At 42.0% G+C, this 26,037-nt stretch overlaps 1 protein-coding gene across 6 annotated transcripts in view; it reads left to right on the top strand.

Annotated features, from left to right (window-relative positions):
• MAPK6 (mitogen-activated protein kinase 6) overlaps nt 1-25,026 on the top strand; it is a 28,198-nt gene extending 3,172 nt beyond the window's left edge. Inside the window, exons 1-6 of one of the 6 annotated variants that reach the window (XM_021537442.2) lie at nt 9,300-9,318; nt 16,121-17,329; nt 17,931-18,075; nt 21,077-21,241; nt 21,862-22,063; nt 22,654-25,026. In XM_021537442.2, coding sequence (XP_021393117.1) covers nt 16,775-17,329; nt 17,931-18,075; nt 21,077-21,241; nt 21,862-22,063; nt 22,654-23,752 — 2,166 coding nt within the window. In that variant the 5' untranslated portion in view covers nt 9,300-9,318; nt 16,121-16,774 and the 3' untranslated portion in view covers nt 23,753-25,026. Of the gene's footprint in view, nt 1-9,299; nt 9,319-11,047; nt 11,156-11,283; nt 11,434-11,671; nt 11,748-11,896; nt 11,951-16,120; nt 17,330-17,930; nt 18,076-21,076; nt 21,242-21,861; nt 22,064-22,653 lie in introns of those variants that run through there. The other 5 variants (XM_021537443.3, XM_021537440.2, XM_021537441.3 and 2 more) reach the window with 5 other exon arrangements.
• The last annotated feature ends 1,011 nt before the right edge of the window (nt 25,027-26,037 follow it).

Raw genomic sequence — 26,037 nt, 5'->3', positions numbered from 1 at the left:
TAAGTTTGTGAAGGGGAAGAGAAGCTTGAACAGGGCACTCTGCATCACAGGAGCAGGTGCCCTTCAGTCCCTGGCAACTGATGCTCCCCCAGCAGCCTGCCACCCACCCACGGGGAGGGCACTGACAGGGACATTTCTTCCTCAGAAACTCTCTGGGCTGCTTCTTTTCCTCCTTAACACGTTACTTAATTTGCAACAAGACTCTTTCACCTTCCTCGACAGCCAGAGGCTCTCCTGCCTGCAGCATGAGGAGTGACATTCCCCCCCTCGCACAGCCCCTTGAATATCAGGCTAGCCCAGAGGTCTGAGGCTGTGAAGGAATATCAGGAGATGGCAAAGATTCCCAAAAGAGGCTCTTACCCCAATATATCTTGGTTCAGCTCTCTTTATTCTGTGATGTCCATGGGGAGAGCGGGGCAAAGAGGACGAACAGGAAATGTCAGGGGTCTGTACAGACTTTGGACAGGGTGGGCTTCCCTGGCTCTCCACCAACCCCGTTGGGGCAGGAAGGAGGGGTCCAGGTTTATCTGATCAGAGTCACAGGGTCCTGGGGAAGGGGAAATAGAGTGCCCATGAGCTCACTGTAACAGAGGAGAAGGCACCTGGAGGGTGAGGCAGCCCTGGGAGCTCCCTGTGCTCCTCTGCCAGGGGACCGTGTGGCCGTGCCCGGGAGAGGTGGCACCTGCGGGGAGCAGTGCCGCGGTGCCCTGGCACCTGCAGCCTCCTGCTGGCTCGGGCAAGGTTCGTTTGATAGACCACGACTTTGCTGACGGCTAATTCTTCAGATGGAAACATTTTTGTGCCAGGTAGATTTCCAAATCTGAACTTTGCTGTAATGTTTCACTTATTTTATAAGAACTGGGGCAGAGGAGACCACTGATTTTGCCCTACTTAAAAACAAGAAAACAAACAAACAGAAGTTTCTAAAAGATCCTTGCCTTTTTCAGAAGAGGAGGGCACTCCAGAATCAAAAATGCATGTTTTATCTTTCTTGGTGTTCATGAACTGGAGACCTCAGGTTTTGCAGCCTGAGAGATCTGCTAGCAGATTAATTCCCATGTTGTGAGTCCTGGGTGTGCTCCAGCCCACATAACTCCTGAACAGAAATCTTCCTGTGACTGCATCCACAGGCTTCTACGGGCCATGCTGGGATTGGGCACCTGAATTGAATTTAAGTGGACTGTTCCTCCCATATATTGCTTTTAGTGGCTCTTGTTGGCTCCAGCAGCTACCTCACTCTTGTGGAAGAAACAAGGACCAAATAGGTAGGGAAATTTCCGAAATAGGTTGGGGGAGAAAGCTTGTAAAAATGAGATTTTAATTGGACAGGTGAAAAGAAAATAGAAACCAGGAAATAGGAAGAGCCTTGGTGAAACTAGATGGGCTCTGAGAGGGAATGGAGAGACTGGCACAGAGGGTCTGCAAGTTCAGCTCCTCAGGGGCTTCTGCTGCTGGGCAAAATCAGAACTGCCTGGACAAAGCCTAGAATAACTTGTAAACTCAGAATTCAGAACTTTGAGAATCTGTACTTGATGCCAGGACCAAAAGTGAGTTGAAAAGTTGAACAGTGAAATAAAGTACAAGACCCTTGCAAATTTTATTTCTAGCAATCTTAAACCTGCTGTTAAGGGCTACATTGACCTTGTTCTTTTGTGACTCAGTTCAGAACAGTGGGAATGATAATATTCTGACATTCTTTCAAATTGTAGAAATTAATTTAATGGTTATTTGCAGAGCCCTTAAACCCTGGTGGTTCTGTCCTCAGACTGGGGCAATATGTGATGAACAGAACATAGGGCAGGCAGTAGACTAAGTCTGGTTTTTGTTGGTATCCAGTTGCTGGTAACCAGGTGAACACTGTCTTGTGCAATGAATGAAGGAGAGCCCTTGTGAGAGAAAAGGGAATATCTGCTCCTGCAGTAAAGCTGTATCAGGGCAGATAGAGCTTGTTCTGATTACTGTGATTGTCATGCCACATGGTGCTCCCTTCCAAGGTCAGAGAAGTTTACTAGCTGCCATGAAGGCCCATATTCCCACGTTCTCCTGCAATCTGAAACACTTCGGCAATCAGAAAGACAAATATTCTTGTTCCTCTGTGTGAAAAGGTTCAAAAGTTTCTATTACTGCCCTGCTGCTTCCCTTGATTTCAGCAGTCCCCGCAGGTTCTTTGTTGTTTCTTAGTTAACAGCATCCTGTTCAAGCCCTGCCTCTGACTCCCTGCTGCCTAGCAATGATTACATTGCTATTGTTTACTAACAAATGTCTTTGGACCTGGGATGATAAACACGGGGTACAGGGCAGTACTTTGATCACAAATTGTATATGTCGTCCTTGAAGCAATTTTACTACAAGCAAATGAGTTGCCTTAATTATTGAAACAGGGATATTATCACAAACCATAATAATCTCAGTTTACTTTGTACTTCGAGGAAGTATCTAGATAGTCCATGAAATTGTGGAAATAGCAGCCTGGGTAGTATGTCAGGAGAAAATAAACAGCTGACATCTCAAAACCTTTGTTGGGTTGAGGGGCAAATCACCACCTCGGTTTTGACAAATACTGTGCTGTTTTGTGAAGTCTTTGTAAAGCATCTCTGACAGGTTTGGGTGTGTTAAGTCCTCCTTGGAGCTGCCCTTGGAGCAGGATGGCTTGGGCAGTGGTATTAAGATTCCTAGTCCAGCCCTGGCAGTATGGTTTAACTCTGAAGGCAAGGGCTGAGTCTTCTGTCTGTCCTTGATTTCTGGGATATACCTTTCCCAACACAGAAATCAAGGAGAGATAGGCTGTCCTGGAAGAGTTAACAGCAAGAAAAAAGGGAAAGGTTTGTAAGCTGAAGTCACAGGAAGAGTTTGCTCAGTCTTGTCTGGTGGCTGAGCTGGTTCTTGATTGCTTTGGGTGGCCAGGTAAGAACTGCCCCAGTGCAGCCTGGCCTTATCACTCCCACTACTGAGCACGAGTGAGAGGGTTTGTGCACTTGACCTCTGTGACCATGGATGCAAGGGGACACAGCAAGGTCTGTCAGCTGGTTTGTGAGCTGGGGACATCAGAAGACACACAGGAACCCTGTAGCAGCTCTTGCTGTCACCCAAGGCCATGCTAGAGTAGGTAATGGAGCACACGTGTACTGTTATCGTGTTGGAGTTGATTGCTGCTCAGTTGCAGCAGTCATGAGAACTGAGTATTGCAATCAGAGCTGGTCCAAAGGTTGGAACTCATCTTCTTTGAGTCATTTTGATTGCTTTTTATGGGAGTGTCCTGATTAAACAATAAGAAGAAATATGAGATAATGGTTAGCAACTTTTTGTGTTTACTAAAATAGGTTTATCAGGAATTGGTTTTATTTTAATTGAGGCTTAAATAGGTCTTTGGTATTTCATAAAACATAAAGAATGAGGGAGGAATATATTTTTCTTTACAAAAAATATAATTTTAGGGGCATTGGGTATCTCTTAAGTTTTCATGTAACAGTTTTTGACTGCTGAAATTTGCAGTTCAAAACTGTTTAAAGATATGCTGGAGATAAGAGAATGCTGATGCAATTACATGCAGAAGATTTCTCTACCTCTTTATCTTTCTTAATTCCAGCTCACTTGCAGGGTAAATCTTGCTATTTATATAATGAAAGAACCTCTAGGTATAACCCTTCAATGAAGTATTTATCTTTATGAGATAACTTTCTGGATTGAGGATTGCTTCTCAGTTCTTCCTCAGTACTGGGGTGTCCAATGGACAAGAAAATTCTCCTGAAACGGAGAATTTCTGACCCTTGCCCACCTTCTCTCCTACTCTTCTCTCCTGGACACACTGCATGTGTATGTGTTAGCATCCACTAACAAGTGGATTTGTTTTTCTGTCCTGCAGTGTGTACATGGACAGATGTATTTCACTTGTCTAGCCATTAACTGAAAAAGTTTGGGATGACCCAGTTTCGGCACTGTTGTACCTCTAAGAGAGGTAATAAATCTTACATTTCTAAAATAACAAAGATTCAGTCAGATTTTATGTCTTTACTGGAAAAAAAAAAATTTGTTCTTCAAACTCAGAAGTGTAGATCATGGGTAAAATGAGTTAGTACAAAAAATGTGTCATGTATTATTAATTCCTTTCCTAGGTAGGAGTGCTTCTAGGCTCTTCTGTCAGAAGAACAGATAACTATAAAATCCTGGGTAGAAACCATCCACCGTCCTGAAAGTAGGATGCCTCTGAGCTACAGTCATGAGAGGGATCAAATGTGCCATTGTCTCTTGAAGTAAAACCTCAGCAGAAGTGGCAGGCAAGCCTGCTGACGCTGTCTCTGGGAGAGAAAGCTGGGGGGTTATGATGGGATGAGCTGAGCTGAGCATGTGCCTGGTGCTGATGCTCCTCCTGTGCCCAGGGCAGAAGGGAGGAGGCTGGTCCACACCTGCTTTGAGGTCCACATGATGCTGAACTCTACTGTGGGAATGTAGAGGGCCTAAAGGCATCCCTCTCTGACTGACTGACTGAAAACCAGCCTGCTGGGGAGGTACACTGTGTGTTTCTCACTAATTTAGTAGTTCTCCATGTCATCCACAGTGCCAAAGTGTGGCAGGGAGTGGGCTGAGAAGTGTTTCCTGCAGTTAAGAAATGGAGCCAGCTTGGTACTGCAGGTGAAGGTTGGAGACACTGTGTTCAGGTTACATCTGTTCAAAGTTTTGTCATAAACTTAAGAATGCTGAGAGTTTGCCCCTATACGAAATAAAGCATTTATTGGGGGTTAAATTATTGTGCTGAATCTTCATGGGAGCTGATAGAAACAAAATGAGACCAGGACTTAATGCTCCATTCTGTATTACTACTGCAAAGAGTAACAGGGAGTTCTTCAGATGAGATGAAGCTTAACCTCTAGGCATCTGTTATTGGAGCCCATTTAAAGCACTCTGAGTTGGAAGAGACTTTGCTGAAGCTAATGGGAAATGCTAGGGTAGGAAGATGATCCCAGTGTTTGGCACAAGTCAGAGCCTGGAGAATTTCCAATGTGTGTGTTGGCATTTGTAGCATGTAAGGAGAGTGTCTTTTCTTCCCAAGAGTAAAAGACAAAGCGAGTTTAGACAATTCTGGTCAGTTTTTCCTCTTCAAAGGAAAAATTAATTTTCTTGTTTCTCATTGTAGTGCAATTGCAAGCAAATTCTTTTTGCTTGAGTTGTAATAAGAGGTCTTGTGTTTCATAAGCCTAATACCCTTTGTAGTAAATGGTGCATTAATTTTTCCCCCCTGTGCAGTAGTCAGTGGTGCAAGTCCTTTCCTCAGCACTTCAAACATTTGTCTTCTATAGAGTGGCCTGAGATCTTGCATCATTTCCTGTCATCTATCCAAAGCTATTTATAACACGTCTGCTGATTCTGGCACATAAGCAAAATGCAGTTTTCATGAGAAAACAAATACTTTGGAAATGTAATCTCTCCCAGCAAGTGTCTCAAAACTGCTGAGAAAACCTGAAACAACCTTGAAAATCTTAATAAAGGCTAAGACATAAATGGTGTTGGAGAATATGGGTAATTGAATAGTCCTATATTTTTTTAGGGGAAATCTTTAGAAATAGATAGTGCAAGATGTGCTGAGAAAAAGTTACAGAGTATTAAGGCAGAGGAGGTGTGTCCAAAATATGTTTGTTAGTGAAATGAAAACTTTGGGTTTTGCTGTCTGACAAAACAACAAAACTGATTCAAGGTAGCTTTTGCAATGCTGAGTATTTGCAATATAATCTGATGGTAGATGTTCTATAAAAAGTCCCTACTTCTTGATATTTCTTAGATTTTCAATCTCTTTATCTTCAGGAGACTGACTGGGGTAGGAGTCTGGCAAGGACAGTTGCAGTCATTACGTGAAGCAGCGTGCTTCCAGTCAACCTGCTGCTTTTGATAAGTGCTATTTTGGGAATCCTGAAAAAGGGTGTTGGCCCCAGCCAAAACACACCCTGAGCAGCAGAGCTGCTATCGGGCTCCTGCAGGCAGCCCTGACCCTGCAGGCACTGCATGGCCCCTTATCTTTAGCCATGCAATGTGCTGCTGGCCCGTGGGACAGCTGCATCCATGAGCTGGGGCACGCCGGGGACCGCTGGGCGAGGAGCACATGGAGCTCGAGGATGGCCTTTGCCTGAGCAGCACAAAGGCACCGTTTCTTCAAGTGCCTCCCAAGGCAGTTTGTTTCATCATCTTTTCACAATATCCATGTATTTGTATTGAGCTTTGCCCCCTATAAATGTATTTCAAGAGGACTCTGGTGTGGATGAAAAAGTTAGTGAATGTTAGTCCAATTTTTTCTTCTCTCTAAATGACAAACCCTGCAGCACCAGCTGTATTTACAATCACACCAGAGGCTTTATCTCTGTAATGCAATAGGAGTCAAAATGCTACTTGTAGGAAGGTTTACAGTGCTATAAGAATGAACAAGAACAGTTCTGCATAGCAGTATGTATATTTCTGCAATTAAATGCAATAGTTCTACAAAAACACAGAATTGTTCTATATAAATCCATCGTCAGGCATTCATAACTTGCCCAAGAGTTGACATATTTTCCAGTAGGGATCTAAAATCAAATATATTTTTTGCTGAGAGCACCCAGTCCTGCTTCTAGGGCATCTCTCCACCTTAGTGTACTCAAGGTATTACAGATATTTAAATAATATCTGCTGCCTTTCAACTTCAGCAGCACTTCAGCTAATGTAAAAACCAGCACAGAGGCCTCAGACAATCATGTTCTGATGCCACTTCAGTTGGCAGATGTGCTCTCCTAACCACTTCACTTGAGGCTGTGTAGGTGAGGATGAGAATGGTGCCTTGCTGAAGGTCTGAATGGGGCAGAACCATCGCACACTGAATTTTCTTGCACCTGAAGTGCTGGCACAAAAACATTTGGTGCTTTTTGTTTCCACTTCATCCCACACTTTGCCTTGTCCTCCTGTAGAATATTTCTTAGCTGTAGATTCACCCACTGACTGGATCTACAGCCTGACTCCAGCACACCTCCAATGCCCCAAGCTGGGAACTTAGAAGGAGCTTAGGTCACTTGGAGCACCCAAGTATGAAAATGCTGGCACCTGTCATCCTTTAAAAATTAAACTAACACACATACGACCTTAATTGCCTACCTCAGTAAATTTTTCTGCATGTTTGCTATTCTGTGCAAGCTATCTCTGTGCAAGATAAACTAATGAGGAAATGATGAAAGGCTGAAAATCTGGGAGAGCTCCAGCCTTACACACAGAGGGCAAATGCTTCAAGTAATGACCCAGCTACAAGGCAAGTTTTCTAAGCTTACCTCTTCTCTCTTTATTTACATGGCTTTGCCAACTCCTGCTTTAGGCAGCTGCTCTGCCCTGTGCTGAGTGTTGTTTAAAACATAGAAAGCGTAGGCAATGGAATTGCCTCACTTAATAAAACTGTGTGATTTTAAGCAGGGGGGCTGCTGTATCGAAGTGTCCTACATTACTGATGATCTACCAAGGGGGAAGAATTACTTGTTCTAAGTGTTTAATGACTTTTTGTCCTACAGAATTTCCAAAGTATGTCACATAACCCATTTATTTCTAGCCTCAAAGTTGAACATCTTCTGTGACTTTCTTCTTCCACCTCCATTTGCCCTTTGTACTTTGCTGCCTCTGGTTTGAATTGGCCTGTTAATGGTCTGTTCTTTGCCAGTCTGTCTATTGTTTCACACAGGAATGCAGATCTTGGGGTTTTTCCTTTATTCCAAGTCCTTGTTGTAGTTTTCTTTGCTGATCAGAATGTACGTGGTACAAATCTTGCTCTAGCAAAATCAGGTCCATCCAAGTGAGCCCAAATGAGGTGATAGCATGTTGTCTGTGCCCAGGGAGCTCTACCTACCACCAAGTAAACTTTAAATAAAAAGGGATCTTGACACAAACATTTGTTAAAAGTTCCTAAGATGGCAACTTCTGTGAGGTTATCTGATAATAATGCTGATTGGAATTATATTTTAAGATTTATTGGGAAAATTTTAAAGTCTGCTAATCTAGAGAGTGAGTGCTTGTTAGAAAAATGAATTTGTGTTAAAAAGAACAAATAAAAAAACCTGTGTCCATTATAGCAAGGTAGTGTTTGACACTTCCAGGAAATGAAGGAGCTCAGGAAATGAACCCACCTCAGCTATCGGGTTGCCAGTGAAACTCAAATTTATCTGGGCTGTTTGTGCTGAACATCAGCACTATGAAACTAAGCTGGAAGAGCAATTGATTTGTAAAGGTTTTGCTTAACACCTGCAGAGAAATAGGCTGATAGGAAGAGGCAGCAGTTAAAGGAGACCCAAACAATTAAAAACTCTTGGGATCTGTGCCAGGAAAATGAAATTGTATTTTAGGGCTCAGAGCACAGATAAGCAGGAATAAGTTAAGGAGGCCACAGAAATTGAGTGTTTCTTGAACCTCTCCCCATCCCCTTTTAATAAGTAGATTTTCTCCTTTAAACTCATCCCTATTCACATGCAACATTCATCTTAAACTTTGGTAAGAAATATGGTCAGTCCTTAAAAATGTATTCTAGGGCATATTTCCCTTCTTCTGCGAGAACGTGTAAGTCATGCAGTGAAACTGAGACAAAAGCCTGGAGCTGCCAAGTTACCTTGGGCAACCTTTTCAAACCGTCTCCAAACCTTTCTTCCCTTGCCAATCATAATGGGTGTGGACACTTAAAAATACTTCATTCTCTTTTATGCCACAAGTAACAATTCACACACAAGACTGAAATATTACATTGGAATTTACTGTTTGATCTTTTTGAACTTGGATATAATAAATGAATCATTGCTGCGCTTCTAATTATTTTTTAATTGCTGGTCTTTATGACCTTTGAAATCCAGTTCTCTTCTTGTTCTGCATTTCACTGACAGTTAATATCTGCCGGTATTTTAGAATGGGTTGGTATCGTTAGCATATAATCTACATGCTATGAAATTGCATTCTTGTGGGAAATGTGTAAAAAAATTGTCACAGTAATTTATAGACTAATCAATAAGATATTAAAAATCTGAAAACAGATTACAATTTGCTGGATTAGATAGATCTAAATTGCCATCTGACACACAATTCTGAGTGACTCTCATTTGTATTGTAATTCTATAAATAATGAGGCTGCAAACAAGTAACATTCCTGCACCATGCTTCTCCTTGTTGCAAGATTTTCCTCTAGACTGAAGAATCTCATTCACTAAATCCTACCACGAACTACATTCCTGGAATGGGAGAAAATAATTTGGAGGAGAAAAAAAAGAATGCAGTTCCTGATTTATGAATTAAGAATCCAGAAACTGGTGGCACTTCTGGACTATGGGAGATTAATAAGTGAGTATGTGCTACCCAAGTTAGGAAGCTTGCTGCTTACTGCAAGCCTCCTCTGTGTTTGTTGAACTACTTTTCAACAGTCTGGGCTGCTGCAAAGCAAGCTCCATGAATGTGCAACTTCTTCACCTGACTGAATTGACACTGGGGACATTGGCAACAGTCCCAATGGACACAGATTATGGGCCCTCCAGGTGCTGTTTCAAGGATATAATATAAAATTTTTCTTACTTCAGCACTCTAGACTCTGAGGATCAGCTTGCTCTTTTGTTTTTTATAATGAAAATACTTTGCATGGATGGAGGAGTTCTTTAATTAACTAAATAGCTCAGGACTTAGATATACAACCACTGCTGCTCCTGCCTTTTTTTTTTTTAAGCCCCAAATCTCTTCCTTTAATTCAAGTAAAAACTCCTCTGTGGCTTGGCTCTGGTTGCCATCCTAACATCACCTCTTCCAAATATGCACTCTTGCAGATTTTTCTTTATGGAGTGTATTTAAATACCGGCCTTCTGGAGCAGTGGTGTAGTAATCTTCCAGCTCTGTTTTGCTGGGTGGGCAGAAGAACTGAAGCTTTGTTTCTGACTTTTCTGTACTGTTGGCAGCATGGTGAGCTGCCTATCAATTAGCAAGCATTGTAATATAAAGTGTCAGTTTGGTTACTGACTTCTGCATGTGTGCTGTGAGCACAGTGCTGCACTGCCAAATGCCCAGGTCACCTCTCCTGATAGTGGGGTCAGTATCAGAGCTAGCAGAGCATCTGACTAATTGAAACAGAGGACGTTTGCTGCATAATTGAAGAGAGTTTAAAAGTTACTTTACAAACTAGAAAAGCTGAGTAGGGAGATCCTTGGATGTTGATATATGACTTATTTTAAAAAATAAAGTTACATGATCTAAAAGTGCAAAGGTCAATTGGATGCTTCTGTCCAAATGGTAGCAGAGCAATAGAGCCCTATTGCATATAACTTCTGTCCTAGTACTAGCTATAAATAACCTGTGTTTAACCAGAAAAAGTGAGTATTGATTGTTTTACTTTATTGATTGTTTTACTTTTGAGCCATCCTGCACTGGGAAGGCATATAAGGGACTGAAGAGGAAAACTGCACCCCTGCCTTGACAGTTGTACCGAAACTGGGTTAGTGGAAGCAGAAGGCTCTTCTGATACCTAGAGGCTTGGCGTCCTCGTGCTTCTCTCTCCTTAGCAAGAGTGCTTTATACGAGTCTCATGGGCGAAAAACGTAAAGTTTTCATTGTTTTTCTTTATTTTGCTGTATTAATTGTGGTTTTGGGGAAAAGCAAAACCTCTGTTTTGCCTTAACGTAGTGCCTCTGTTAAGGGAGATGCTATAGCAGGACAGAAATCGTTTGTGGTATCTAGAGGTGACAGCAATGGCAATGATTTGCTTGTGTGGAGAAGACTCAGCTGGGCCGTGACATTAAGCCTGCAGAACATCTGAGCCGGTGTCACCTCCGGGGAACGGAACTGCCCCCGCCGCGCCCGCCTGTTGCCTTCCAACTGTTTGTTTCTCCGCCGAGAGGGACGCTCAGTGAGGGGCCAGTTGAACGGGGCGCACCCGGGCGCTTCCCCGCCTGTCGCTGCTGGAGCTCCGCACCCCGAAGCGCCGGGACAGCGCTGGTCCGGCGGGGCCCCGCTGGGCCTCCCGGTCGCGCAGCTCTGGCTGCCGCAGCGGCCACCGGGGAGAGCCGCGGCCGCGCTCGCTCCGGCGCACGCCGCTCCGCCTGCCGCCTCTCCGTGCTGCGGGGGGCTCAGCCGTGCTTCCAGACTGCGGAACCCCTGGGGCCGGCCGGGCACTCGGGCCGGCGGCCGAGGCGGTGAGGTGAGCGAGCGCATGTCAGGGCCGCCCGCAGCCCGCAGCGACCCCGGGCACCGCTCCGCTCCCGGCCCGCCCCCGGCCCCGAGGGCCGCCCGGGGCCGCCCCTGGCGGGCGGAGCCGCCGCCGCGCCGCCCCTCCCTGCCCTCCGCGCCGGGTTACATGGCGGCGGCTGCGGCAGCGGCAACTGCGGCGAGGCGGGCGGGCGCCGGGCGAGGGCCGGTGGCGGGGCCGCGGGGCTCGGCCGTGTGAGCAGCGCACCCCCGATGAGCCTGGGAAGGCCCGTGAGTGCGAGGGGCGGGGGGCGCGGGGGTCTCGGCCGCCGCACGCGGGCCCGGCCCCGCCGCACAAAGGCGCTTTGTTCCCTCCGTCCCGCCCGGCGGCGGCGGCGCCCCCGGCCCGCTCGGTTCCGCCCCGCTCCCTCCGCCCGGCCCGGCCCGGCCCCTCCGCACTGCGGCGGCCGCGGGGCCGAGCGGGGCGAGCGGCGCGGCCGGGCGGGCGGGGGCGGCCGCGCGGGGGGCGCTGCCGGCGGCTGCGGCGCCGGGCCCGGGGCCGGCCGTGCCGGGGGCGGCGGGCGCGGCCTGAAGGGCGTTTGAAGGTAGGGCCGCTCGGCGGGGCCGGGCCGGGCTGGCCCCCAGCACGGCGGGCGCGGGTCCCTCGGCCCGGCGGGCGGGCCAGGCTGCTGGCCCGGGGGCGGCGGGAGGAAGGATGTGCTTTGCCGGGGGTCCGGCCTCCGCCGCCTGCGGAAGTTTTGCTGCTGCATTCAGCGCGGCTCTGCGAGCCGAACCAGACAGGGCGCAGGTACCGCTCGCTCCTGCTCCCGGGCGCCCGCAGGCTCCGGGAACCCTTTGTGGGAAAAGTGACTTAATGCTCTTAATAAGTATCGTGAAACACCCGACGGAAATGGGTTGGAGAGAGACTGCCCGAGTTTTGGGACTTGGGAACAGGTACCCTTGCCTAGGCAGGCAGGATGCTTTCGCTTGGCGTCTGTAGGATGTGTCTTTTTTTCTGGCTATTTCAGTGCCGTTTGGGTTCAGCTTGACAATGGCTCTTAATTATATTGTGGAAACAGAAACGGCGATCCGTGTGTTGTCGTATGGCCACTGCTGTTGCCAGCAAGCTTTTTATATAGATGTGTGTGTACATATTAAAATAACGCTGTCACGGCATTATGTGTTAATAGAGCAGTTACAAATTCCGGAAAGTGATGGCTTAAAATAGAGGTGCATCTTGGTTTGGCAATTGCATTTAGGAAATGTGTGCTCTAAAGCTAAAATGGGAACTTTCATTTCAGCCCTTTGCTCAAGCTCAGGCCTTACTTGTGTGGCTGTTATCTCAAATTCACTCTTGACTGGTTACCTGTTCAGTGGAACAGCAGATGGTTGCAGGTCTGCAGAGGTGCAGACGGCTGTGGTTAGCTGATGGTGGGCTTCTTCTGGGGACTTTTCATCATTATCTAAAGGGAGAGCCAAACCATTTTTAAACACAATGCAAAAAAGTACACTGGGTTCTTGTGTGTTTTTACAGATCCTTCAGAAGATTTATAAACTAATAGTAACATTTGCTTACTGCCAGCACTGAGTTCCCTAAACAGTGTGGGGAGCAAGTAGGAGGCTTTAGAAAGCAGCAGTTTCGTGAGTTGGACGATGACTCACTCTGCCTACTGACTGCAACGTGGCTGATCTAAAAAAAAAAGTTCTTCTGTGCCCCGTATTTTTTAGTCAAAGAGATAGTACTTAGCAGATTGTATAATATGTCATTAGTCATTCTCGGTCTTTCTTCTGTGAGTAATAATTTGATCATTATATGGTCAGCGTAATCAAATTAACTGGTATCTTTTAGTCTTATTTGTATTTCTGACAAAGTAAATATCTCATACCTGACTATTTTGGTGTACATCCTGTTTCCTGAAAACTGTGATAAATCCACGTGCAGGAGTTGAGCATGATTTGAAGGAGCTGCTTGCACAATGCCTGAAGCCAGCCAAGTGTGATGATCATCGCTAGGGATGATTTCAAAGCCTTCTGTGGGTCACTTCTGTTACCCTCTCCCAAGAACTGACCCATTTTAAAACCATAGTTATAAACCACTTAAGGAACCGATATCTTTGTGGTTCACTCTTTAAACTTTGTGTGAGGAAGGAGTAAAAGTACCACTTATATAAAGCCTGGACGTTGTGGCAAGGTGACAGCCTAGATGAAAATGTCAGTGCCTGCGTCAGGAGCCTGTTCAGCACAAATTGGGATGATAAACCCCCTTTTTTATACAGGAGTCCATTATACATTTCAAGTGGCTAGAACATGGGATTCAGTAATTTATTCACGGATAGGAAGCTTGGAGCATGATCAGGTCAAATGAAGGCCGCACCAGGTTTGTTGCTTATGTTGTCAGCATTTTTTTTTTCTTGGCTAAATCAGTCTGATTGTGGAGATCATTGTGTGCTCTCTGAAAACATTGTAATTAGTGGACACCTGGTAGAAGGATAAGTGTAAACTGATGATTAAAAATGCATAGAGATACAGAATGAAAATTTTAGGGCTCCTACTTCAGGATTGGGCTGTATTTCTCTTTCTCCCTGAAGCAGACCTTTCATTGGTGCATTCACTCATGACAGTAGGGGGTAAGATCTGAGTTATGCAAAGAGATGATAAGTCTTAATTTTTGTTGCTGATGGGCATGGTTTTGAATCTGTTCCTGGGCTGTTTAATGGAACTAGCTAAAAGAGAGTTTCCAGATGTGTCACACAGCTGGTGCAAACAGTTTCAGTATTGCTGCATGTTGAAAACATCAGTGGTGTGAAACAATAAGCCTAATTATGAGGCAGAATACAACTGGTTGTAGATGGTCCCAAAGAGGTAAAATACAGCTTAATGCAGGGTAATTGAACAGAGGCCTTGGACTTGAAGTTAATGTGAAATTTGAAGTATTGGTACAAATTTCAATTTCGGTAACAGCTGGGGGTGGTGTTGGAATGAAAGGTGAATGGGGTGATGTGAACTGTTGTACAGGCAGCAGCTCCAAATGAGTGAACCTGAAAGTAGTACATGTGAGTGAGAAAATACTTTCAAGTTTAAAAATGTTAAAAATCAAGAGGCTAGACATCTGGCAGAATGAACAGTATTGGATAGTCACTGATGCTGTCCTCTTTAAGATAAATTTTAGTTTTGTTCTTTAAATAATTTCATAGGTATTTTAAAAGGGGTCCTCTCTTTAATGTCTTAATGTTGCTAAAAATTCAAGATAGTTTGGGGAAAAGTAGTACTGTTACCTTATTGTGTTTGTACTGAGACTATAATAACTCTTGTAAAACACTGTTTAAAATTAGGACTGTTGCCAATGCACAAAGAAAGGAATCTTAAGGCAATCTTAAGTTCCATGTTCTAGGCAGAGAAAGCTCTGAAGATCACCCTTGTGGCAGGGTATACCACATCAGTAGAGGGCAGCTCAGTGCTTTTCAGTTCAGAAATACTACATTTGGTGATATCTATTTAAAAAGAAAAACTGAGCAGAGGATAGCATGTGTTTCCTTCTTCCCAGTGTTTGTCCACATACCTGGGGGCAGGTGGTGTGTGGCAGGAGGGAGCGAGGCTGAGCACTGGGGCTGTGTCTTGATGACAGTCAGGCTCGAGCCAAAGGAAGGGTAATATTTAAATGTGTTGAAACAGTCTTGTTTCTCATTGCCAGTGTGCCTTTCTTTCTTTTTTTTTTTCCTTTTTCTCTATACAATTCTGATTTCTTTAGTGAATTGGGGCCATTATTTAAAATATGTTAATAACTTGTCAGCTGCTCTTGCTGCTCTGTTAGGAGTGAGGAGACTTGTTTTGCTTGCTCACAGTTGTCCCACTGAAAGGCTAGCACTGTTTTAAAGGAAAACATTCATATAATTAATTCTGAAGTGTTGGGATAGTGTGATGACCTTTATGTTTATGGAAGAGCTGAAATGTGTTAATCTAAGATTGAACAGGAGGCACTTGGTGGTTTGATGTGACCTATACATATTGGGGAAGAACATTCAAGTGACTTGTAGTGGAATTGCCCAAAGCTTACCACACTGTGTAGCGTACACCTCTGACTCTTCCCTTTGTGGCATTTTTGAGCTTTTAAAAGAAGTGAGGATGTTGTACAAAAATGCATCATGTGGTCTTTATGACTGCATTCTGCTGGTGCTGACGGGAACTTATTGAGAAAATTGCCTGTTTGGTTTTTCGTAATAGTAGGTGAATTCATTACACTATTAAAAATTAAATTATGTCTGAAAGAGCCCGTATGTTAGGGGACATAGTCGTAGAACATATAGTTACTCTGTAAAATGTACTTGCTGCTAGTTTTTTTTTTGTAATCTAGGTTGGAAAAGTATAGAAGTAATTGATAAAGCCATAATATTTGTCTGATATGTAGGAATTACCCCTATGATTCCTGTAACAATGAGTCTATAGAGGCAGAGTTATTATTTGAGATGTTGCTAAACTTTATCTAAGATCACAAGGACTAAAGCTTTATAAGTGACATTGGATGTGTGCTGTATATTCAGTACATACTTGGAGTGTACAAGCCACCCTTTTCATGTAACCAGTACCTCGTTACCTCTTATTATGCTGAAATAGTTAAACCTGATTTTGTGTTTCAGATAGAAGTTTAGTGGAAATAATTATTTCAGAATTTACTGACAGATGCTATGGATACTGTTGCTTCTGGCTTGTCTCTTAACAGCTCTTAACAAAGCAAGTTTGCTTTGTTAGTCTCTATATTAAGACTCTGGAGGATTTATTGATGTATAAATGAAATAGATTGTATCAAAAATATTCACAACATATGTTTTAGAAATGGTGGTTGGTTATTTTTTTTTATGATTTATTTGTTTTGTAACTGGACAGTAAATAAGTGGTATATTTGGGAGAACTCAGTGAGTTGGGGGAGGAGGAGGACTTTTGTATGTGCTGGGGTACTGATGTATTTTTCTCTGCTTTTCAGGTTGCCACGGAGTAAAATGGATGGTAGCTTTGATTGTGATTGTGGTGAGCTAGAGCCACCTGATCATTAACAGAAGGCATCTTTTGTAAATCAAGAGCTGCCAGTTTCCTATTTAACTAGACTGTAAACAAAGAAGAGAAAAAGGAGGAAGAAGGAAAAAAAAATAGTGCTTACCAGCACCATAGAATGACGCTGCTCAGGACCAGTCCAACACTGAATGTATCTGCACTGTGAGGAGGAGGATGTTAATAGAAGCCTATTATGTGCATATTTATTCACATTTTTGTTAAATGTTAACCAGATTAGCACAGTAGAGCTGAGTGCATAGTATGTCATTTCATTCCGTTTGAGTTTCTTGTGAGTATTTTCTTTAATGTCTGCAGAAATGCTGCACCTTTCTTGAACTATGAATGCTGCAATCTTTCTATCTTATGCTCAGTTTGAGTTCTAGAGCTTACAGGCTCTAAATTCAAGGGGACACAACAGGCCTGGCTGGCTTCATAATGAAATGAGAGTGTCAAGAAACCATCTTGCAGTCAAAGCCAAGTGTTTCTTCTCCCTTTCTCTAAGACCTTTCCTTCAGATACCAGTGGAAGTGTCTCCGTGTGTTTACAGAAGCTTAGAAGTTTGAGGAAAAACGTAAAGAATTTTAAAATGGCAGAAAAATTTGAAAGTCTCATGAACATTCATGGTTTTGATCTGGGCTCTCGGTATATGGACTTAAAACCACTGGGCTGTGGTGGAAACGGCTTAGTTTTTTCTGCTGTCGATAATGACTGTGACAAAAGAGTAGCTGTCAAGAAAATTGTCCTGACAGATCCCCAGAGTGTTAAACATGCTCTACGTGAGATCAAAATTATTAGAAGACTTGACCACGATAACATTGTCAAAGTATTTGAAATTCTTGGTCCCAGTGGAAGCCGGTTAACAGATGATGTGGGCTCCCTGACAGAATTGAACTGTGTTTACATTGTCCAGGAATACATGGAGACAGATCTGGCTAATTTGCTAGAGCAAGGCCCTTTACTGGAAGATCATGCCAGACTTTTCATGTACCAGCTGCTACGTGGGCTCAAGTATATTCACTCTGCAAATGTTCTGCATAGAGATCTCAAACCAGCTAATCTTTTCATTAATACTGAAGACTTGGTGCTGAAGATTGGTGACTTCGGTCTTGCACGAATCATGGATCCTCATTATTCCCACAAGGTATGCAGAGAGTGGGAATATCTTAAGTGATGCATTGACAACTGTGCTTTCTTAACATCTTTCCCCCTTTTACACAGGTAGATAGGTTGTGGAAGGCCTCCTTAGCATGATTTGTCTCAGATAGGATTACTGCAAGCATAAAATATATTTTTTTTTTACTAAATGGTTTCAGAAAAGCAAAGGTTTTAATAGTGAAGACAGAACCTGAGATTAAGAGCAACATTTAGTTGTATTTAATTATTGAAGCCTTAAATAAGATTATAAGTAGTACAAGTACTGGGGGATTGGTTTAGAGATACTGTCCTCCTGGTCTAGATGTTTCACAAGAGAGTTCAGTATCATCATCATTTTTTTGGCATCTGGGAATGAGAAAGTTTTGCTGCAGTACCTCATTTGACTAATAAATAGTGTCATATTTGTATAAGGTTGCTGATGACTCACAAAGATATTTGTAAAGGTAGAAAGAAGGTTTAGTAGCATGCACACGGTATAATCCCTGGGACTTTGAGACTAAAAAAATTGTGTTAGTAGTGCATTAAAAAATAAATTAAAAACCGTAAGTCTTAAAAATCTAATAGAATTTTTAAATTAATTTCATTAGGGCCATCTTTCTGAAGGATTGGTTACTAAATGGTACAGATCGCCCCGGCTTTTGCTTTCTCCTAACAACTACACTAAAGCCATTGACATGTGGGCTGCAGGTTGCATCTTTGCTGAAATGCTGACTGGGAAAACACTCTTTGCAGGTGGGTAAAATAAAATCAGTGGTATGTTCATAAAAGGAGTGGTACTGTTTAATTATCTTCCTCAAGAAAGATTAGTTATTGTGGCTAGCATTAGTAGTCATTGACTGTCAGGATATACTATATTATTATGCAGTTATATAATAAATTGATGTATCTATAAAGCAGGAGGTATTTCAATTTCATTACTTGTAATGGTGTGTATTTAGCTATGTATTTAGTAACATAATTTATTGTAGAAGTCATACACTAAATATATCTGTAATTGTGTTAAGCTAAATTTATTGGTTGCTTAAGAAGTGAATTGGTGTATCCAGGAGTACTTGAGGATTATGAATACCCTGAGTATCATATGCATATTTTTTTTTTTAATGTAGTCAACCTAATCACTTCTTGCTTCGCTATATTTTAAATTATGAAGTCCCAGGGGCATAGATTTAAAGGTGTAAAATTTAGTGCAATACAGCAAGGAAATGTGCAGCCTTCAACTGTTTCAGGTGAGATAGGAAGCAATGCTCTGGTCTCATTGGGTGCATTGATATTAGAGCTTTGGTTAGCATCAGGAGCAAATTTTTGGAGCCTATCTCTTGATGCCCATCCTGTACCATGTTGCTGACCTAGCTCAGAGCACAAACTAGAGCATTTTAGGTAAAGTGAAACTGTTATTTGCACTACAGGAGATCACCACCTGCTGAGAAGCACTCGGTCCATGGGAACAGATGAGCAAACTGCTGAAATACCTCTGGAAATGTTTATTTTTGTGCACCCTGGGGCCTCAGCAGCAGCTGTCTCATTCAGGCTCACTCTTGGATTTGCTCCTGTTGGCCTGAATTATAGGAGTAATACAGATAAAACCTCTGAGAGCTAAGCTTGCACTTCAGAATTCACATTTCTTTAGACACAAGGACTGTGGACTGAAAGCACACCTCTCAGTCATTGTTAGCTTTGCATGAAAAGGCAATGGAATTGAGAGTTTCTTCCCATTAAATAGTTAATGGAGAACTGTCAATTGAAAACATTATTTTGTATAAGTCAGTATAAATTTATACGTGCAGAGGCTTCTCTTAACATGCAGCAAGTGTTTCACTCTTTGAGTTACTGACTACTGGAGTAATGTCCCCAGAGTATTAAATGCTTTGCTGATACAAGATTTATTACGTTCCCAGTGGGAGAAAGTCTGCAGATTTCATAATTCAGCATATATTGATCACAACTGCAAACATTTTGTGTTTTTTTTTCCTTTGAGTATCATTGGTATTTGTCACAGTTTTTTATTGGCCCAATTGCCAATAAAAGAGTTAGAATTCTGTTTAAAAACTTTCTTAGTCACCAAAATCCTTAATTTGTAGGCTTGTTTATATGCCTTAGTTGCATTAAGTAGATACTTAGAAAAATATTTTAGATATAGTTGTACTCCTGTGAAAATGTAGCACTGCTGCAGTTTTCTCATCTAAAGAAAAATGGATTTCTTGACGTCATGCATTTGGAAAGGGAAGATGGTTGGAGATAGGATAATTATTCTGCCCTGAGACTCTGAATAAAGTTCTTCTGCAGAGTTGTTTTGAGGGATTGATTTTGTTAATTGCAACATCCTGTCTGCTTCTTAGCCATCCCTTAGGAATCCTGCTGTTTAGAAAGTTGATGAGAATGGGAAGGAAGAGCACAGATTAATATTACAGAATACCTGGAACAAGTGAGGGAAAGGAAGTTTTGAGGCAGAGGAACTCAATAGCTTTTCCAAACAACTTCTCTGCTTATTTGTTCTAAATTAATATTTTGCAATGGTTATTTCGCCGATAGTGGACAGAAAGCTAATTAATTTTTAGGATGGTACTAATTACACAGTAGAATCTGTTTTCCAGCAAATTACAAACATTATAACATCTGATAGATCATGTTAAGTAATTTGTTGTAGTCTGAAGCAGAACAAAACTGCTCTTTCAGTCCAGTAAAGACATTAACACAAAGCAGTACTGATCGATTTGGGGAACTCTTGTCAGATTTTCTGCAGTGACTTTGTCTCAGCTTTTCAAGTCACCTGGCAGGTATGTGATAGGATGTTCAGTGCAGACTGCTGTGCTGTGCAGGCACTGAAGTGAACTGAGAGCGTTGAAGTTTGGAGATGGTAGAGTCTCTTACTGGCCCCATTTACTTTTATATTTATTGTCACATACATCAGTATTGCTTGTGATTGCCCAGAGCTGCTTGGTGAAGGAAGGAAACACTGGCATGCAAATAATCCTATATAATTTCATTTGCTAGTTGAATTTCTAGGATCCCACATCCTCCTTGGAGCTGAGCAACAAGCTGTAGTTGGCGAGTTATATTTCTGGGTACTCCAGTACTGAATACAGATGCTGTTCATTATTCAAAATTGACCTGCTGTATAGGCCCTTATTGTACTTACCCAGGGAAACTTCAGGTAGTGCTGGAAGAGTACTGTAATTTCAATCATAATAGAGTACTTTTTTCAAAAAGAGCATCACCCCGTGTAACCAGGTGATTTTTGTCTTGCACTTAACAGTTAAAGGAAGATTTCAGAGTAGAATATTAATACAAATGATTGTGGCCTGCAAAGTGTCTTTCGGAGCTAAACTACTGCTGTTTTTATTAGTAAGGGACATACAATTCAAAGTGAGGTCAAATACTGTATTAATTAGGTGGATCAGTTGAAAGAGGATAGCAGTATATAGTGTATGATAAAAATGGTATTGCTGTAGAGTACCTCATCCATGGTGAAAACACCCTTACAAAAGCTTAAGGTTAGGTCTCTTTATCTGTGAGTAGCAGGTCTGTAATTCTTCATATGCCACAGCATTTCTTGAGAGCTCTTCAGGTTTATTATCATTTAAATTCAGAACTTCAGCCTTTCCTGTGGCAGGAGATTATAATCTTTTACTGGAAATAGCTGCTCAGAGCACAAGATTTTAACATGCCTTTCATATACAGGGATCAGAAATGTTTAAAGTTGAAACGGCTGCTTGTCTTTTCTTTTGGTGCCCAGGTGCACATGAACTTGAACAGATGCAGTTGATTCTAGAATCAATTCCTGTCGTACATGAGGAGGACCGTCAGGAGCTTCTCAATGTAATTCCAGTTTACATTAGAAATGATATGACTGAGCCACACAAACCTTTAACTCAGTTGCTTCCAGGCATCAGTCCTGAAGGTAAGTAGTGAAAAAATCTTCATTCAACGTTTTGATGTTTCAAAATCATCAAATAGTATGCAGCTTTGAGGTGCAGGTGTGTGATTGTTAAAAGCAAGTTTCAGTTAGAAGAATCTGTGTTCTCTGAAGGAGGATTGTCTTCTGCCCTAATAAAAGAAATTTACTTCCATGATGGCTGCTTGGTTATCTTTAGAGTAGAATTGTGACTCTGCTGGACCTATTTGCACTGGAATTGCTCTGTTTTGAGACACTGGCCTTTTAAATACAAGGGAATGTTGGAATGGAGTCAGTATAGCAGGACTGTCTTTCAAATGTTTTTAGAAGAGAGTCCCACAGCCAAAGTAACAGCAGTTCCATTGGTGGATACTGATTCAGCTTAAAGCTTTCTGTCTCTTGCTATTTTTTCATGCTTTAAGTTAAATTATGGTTGATCTTAGAATGGACTTCTCTCTTTTTCTGATGGCTACAGGATGCATATTTGGCAGTGCACTGTTAGTAGCTGGTAGTTCACAGGCAGCTACCTTGAAACAACTAGGGACCTCTAGTACAAGGCACTGCACCTTAATGTTAAGTTCTAAATGTCAGAAATTTCCCATTTAATGGTAGCTTATATTCTACAGCACTGGACTTTCTGGAGCAAATTTTGACATTTAGTCCCATGGATCGATTGACAGCAGAAGAAGCTTTGTCCCATCCTTATATGAGCATTTATTCCTTTCCAACGGATGAGCCTATTTCAAGTCATCCTTTTCACATTGAAGATGAGGTTGATGATATTCTGCTAATGGATGAAAGTCACAGCCATATTTATAATTGGGAAAGGTAAATTTATCACTTACTGTGGTAACATAATTGGACAGTTTTGTGCTTGAAGTGACATTGCTTCATGGGCATTATTTCCTTTTCTCTGTTTCTTCCTCTTGAGTTGACCTGAGAATAAAATTTTCCATTATAGAGTATCATTGGATTTATAATCTGTTAGATGCAACTTGGATATGCTGATGGATTCCTGAGTTGCACTCGGGACTCTAGAAGCTAAAGTTAATATTTACTTTTTTTTTTTTCCCAAAATACTTCTCTAAAAATAAACATTTTTAAGGAGAGTTTTAATTATGATTGACTTATCTAATGCTTAATGCATATTGTAGTAAAGAGATTTCATAGTAGTCATCTCAAGTCAATTAAACACGCTTTAGAAAAAGTTCTGTAAATGGAGTGAGCTGTTGTACATAATTCTGTTTCTTCATGCTATATTAAATTAACAGCCTGGAAGAGATACTCAGTTGGATTAAGGAAGAACTTTGTGTTGAATTGTCATTAATTTGTAAGGGAATTTCTAAACTTGACTGCCTCTGTTTTGGGAGCCAGAAGACTTGCTTTTAGCTGCTAACACTTACAAAATTGTTTTACAGATACCATGAAAGTCAGTTTTCAGACCATGACTGGCCTATTCATAATAACTATGAAGCTGATGAAGTTCAGCGTGATCCAAGGGCTCTTTCTGACGTAACTGATGAAGAAGAAGTACAGGTAGATCCTCGCAAATATTTGGATGGAGATCGTGAGAAGTACCTGGAGGATCCTGCCTTTGACACCCACTTCTCTACTGAGCCTTGCTGGCAGTATTCAGATCACCACGAAAACAAGTATTGTGATCTGGAGTGTAGTCACACTTGTAATTACAAAATGAGATCCTCTTCATACCTAGATAATTTAGTTTGGCGAGACAGTGAAGTTAACCATTACTATGAGCCCAAGCTTATTATAGATCTTTCAAACTGGAAGGAACAAAGCAAAGAAAAGTCTGACAAGAAGGGCAAGTCTAAATGTGAAAAGAATGGGTTGGTGAAAGCTCAGATAGCACTTGAGGAAGCATCACAGCAACTTGTTGAAAAAGAAAGGGAGAAGAATCAGGGGTTTGACTTTGATTCTTTTATAGCAGAAACCATCCAGCTTAGTTTACAACATGAGTCTACTGATGTTGATAAATTAAATGACTTGAATAGTTCAGTGTCTCAAATAGAGTTGAAAGGAATAATATCAAAGTCGGTAAGCAGAGAGAAGCAGGAGAAAGGAATGGCCAACTTGGCACAGTTAGAAGCTCTGTACCAAACTTCTTGGGACAGTCAGTTTGTCAGTGGTGGGGAGGGGTGCTTCCTCATAGACCAGTTCTGTTGCGAAGTAAGGAAAGATGAACAAGTTGAAAAAGAAAATACTTACACCAGTTATTTGGACAAATTTTTTAGTAAGAAAGAAGATGCTGAAATGCTAGAACCTGAGCCAGTAGAAGAGGGGAAGCTTGGGGAGAAGGAAAGAGAAGAGAGTTTTCTCAGTAACAGTGGGGAACTCCTCTTCAACAAGCAGCTTGAGGCTATAGGTATTCCTCAGTTTCACAGCCCTGTTGGTTCGCCTCTCAAGTCCATCCAGGCCACACTAACGCCTTCTGCTATGAAATCATCTCCCCAAATTCCCCACAAAACCTACAGCAGCATTCTGAAACATCTAAACTAAAACACTCAGCAGACATTTCTTTTATATTCATCAGATGTGTTTGTCTTTTTTTATTACTAGTGTAAGTAATTTTTTTACTTGAATCAGATGGTGTAATTTTGGTATGGATTTCATTAGTTTTCTGTTTACCATTGTTTTTACAATTCAGAATTACTTTCTATACATGAGTTAGTTTTGTTTTTAAACTGGCATGTCGTTTGCACACAAAATTAAAGAATAGAGCAAAATAATGCAAAATGCAGGAGGTAACAAAAAATGCACTAAACCAAGTTAATAAAAAAACATTCTCTCAGTAAAACAGTGTCCATGTTTTGCAGAAAAAGAACCTTGCCTTGAAATTTACACAGTGAGACTGTACATAATTGCATGAGAATATCTATTTTTCCCAAAACATTTTTTTCATTCATGCGTATTTTAGAGTTTTTCATACTCAACACATTTCTTAGACACATGATACCAGCAGCAACTGAAATGAATGCAGAATTTGGTACGCATGTGTTATCTACCTCAAGGTAACAGCAGTATGTGGCAAAACATTAACCACCCATAGTGCTTCTCATTATGCACTTCTATTTAGCCAGCATTATTGTAGTAGCTATTCCTATTGAAAATCATTCAATATTTATAAATGTTCTGGTATGCATTCTTTATAGTGAAGTGTTAATATGCAGCACTTTTATTTATTTTAGCAAATAAGTATATTTCTGTAATTATAGAAAGTCAATTTTTGAGTTACTTTTCAGATAAAAGTTTTTGTTTAGCACTATGGTTTTATTGCCTACATAGCTGGATATATATTAACATCGGCTTATTCTGAGGCTATCCAATACATTTTTATTTTTATTTTTTAGCTTTCATTTCAAGTAAAGCACTCACTGTGTATAGGAATTTGTAATTGGAGGTGCTTGATCTCTACAAAAGAAATTAGGAATTGCTTTATTATCAAATGCTCCTAGAAGTCTTAATTGTGTTCATTTTTTAAAAATTTTGTAATGTTAGTTGTGTGCATGGAAATAATTAAGGTACAACATTACTGTAGGTTAAAGTTCTATATGGTGAGACATTTTGTTTTTACTGTATGTTTTTACTGAATGATTCCTGTCCCACTCCCAGCCCCCCTCAAAAGCAAGCATGAATAAAATTAGGTTAAATATAGCATGTAGCATCTCAGTCTTTTAAAATTTTGTTTTACCTTCTGATTTTTTGAAATACTGGATGTATCATTGGCTCCCCTGTTTAAAACTAAAAACAAATAAAAACATGGCCAGCAAAAATGGCTGTTTGTGATGCTTTGTACACACCCTGCCAGATGTGCTGCAGCTGGGGCAGTTGTGAGAGTCACTGCCTCACACAGGGTGCTCATGGCAGCATGAGAAGCTCTCCCTGGACGTGCTCTGGGGATGCAGCATCCTGCAAGGAGATTCCCAAGAGTTTCCTTCTGTCCTGCTGCCTGCAGCCTGGAGCGAGGAGAATCCCATCTAGTGCTGTGGCTGTGAAAGCAGAAATATACAGTGGTGTCCATATAACCTTTTCTGTTCAAAAAACCAATTTACTTTGAGAGTCTAAGTGACCCAAGTTACTGTTTTCTCAGAGTTTCAGCCAGATGAGTGTTAAAGGAAAAGCTGTGGCATGTGTGTGCCAGCCCCTTCACGTTGCTGCAGTGAAGGTGAGCCTGCAGGTTCCTCAGCCAAGGGCTTGGCTGGAGCACTTCCACGAGGAGGTTTTGGGAGCATGACCAGGTGACTGCTGTGGGATGTTACAAAATGTGCAGGTCAAGTCTCTGTTGCAGCAAACCCTAGAACAGTATGTATTTCTCTTCCATCACAGCTGTTCCAGAGGGAGCTAATTAACTGTACAATAAAGCTACGTCTTCTGGCAAACTCCTACAGCTTTTCCTATGACAGTGTTCTAGTTCCTCCAGATTCTTCCATCCCTGCTCCTCTGGCAGGGAGCACGGTTGCAACTGGCCTAAAACAAGGATCTCTGCCCCTTAGGTGGCACAGGATGGGCACCTGGGGAGGGGACAGGGAGCGTGTCCTTGGGCACGGTCCCTGGACATTGATGCAGCCACAGCAGTGGGGTGTGGGCTGTAGGGAGGGGGTGACCAGCTGCCCTCTCTGGGCAAGGGACTGTTCTCAAGGGCTGTAGGGTTTTTGTTGAGATTGGAGGAGAGCAATGGGTGGGAAGTGTGGAAGAAACACATCTTGTACAAATGAAGTATCTTTTTTGCTTTTTTTTATTTTTTAGAACACATGTGAAACTGAACAGTACTTAAGAAGCCTGTA

The sequence above is a fragment of the Lonchura striata genome, chromosome 11 (genome assembly GCF_046129695.1).
Source record: "Lonchura striata isolate bLonStr1 chromosome 11, bLonStr1.mat, whole genome shotgun sequence".
In the NCBI taxonomy this organism is placed as follows: Eukaryota; Metazoa; Chordata; class Aves; order Passeriformes; family Estrildidae; genus Lonchura; species Lonchura striata.
Note: the sequence above shows the minus strand (reverse complement) of the source record. Positions and strands in the feature narration are given on the sequence as shown.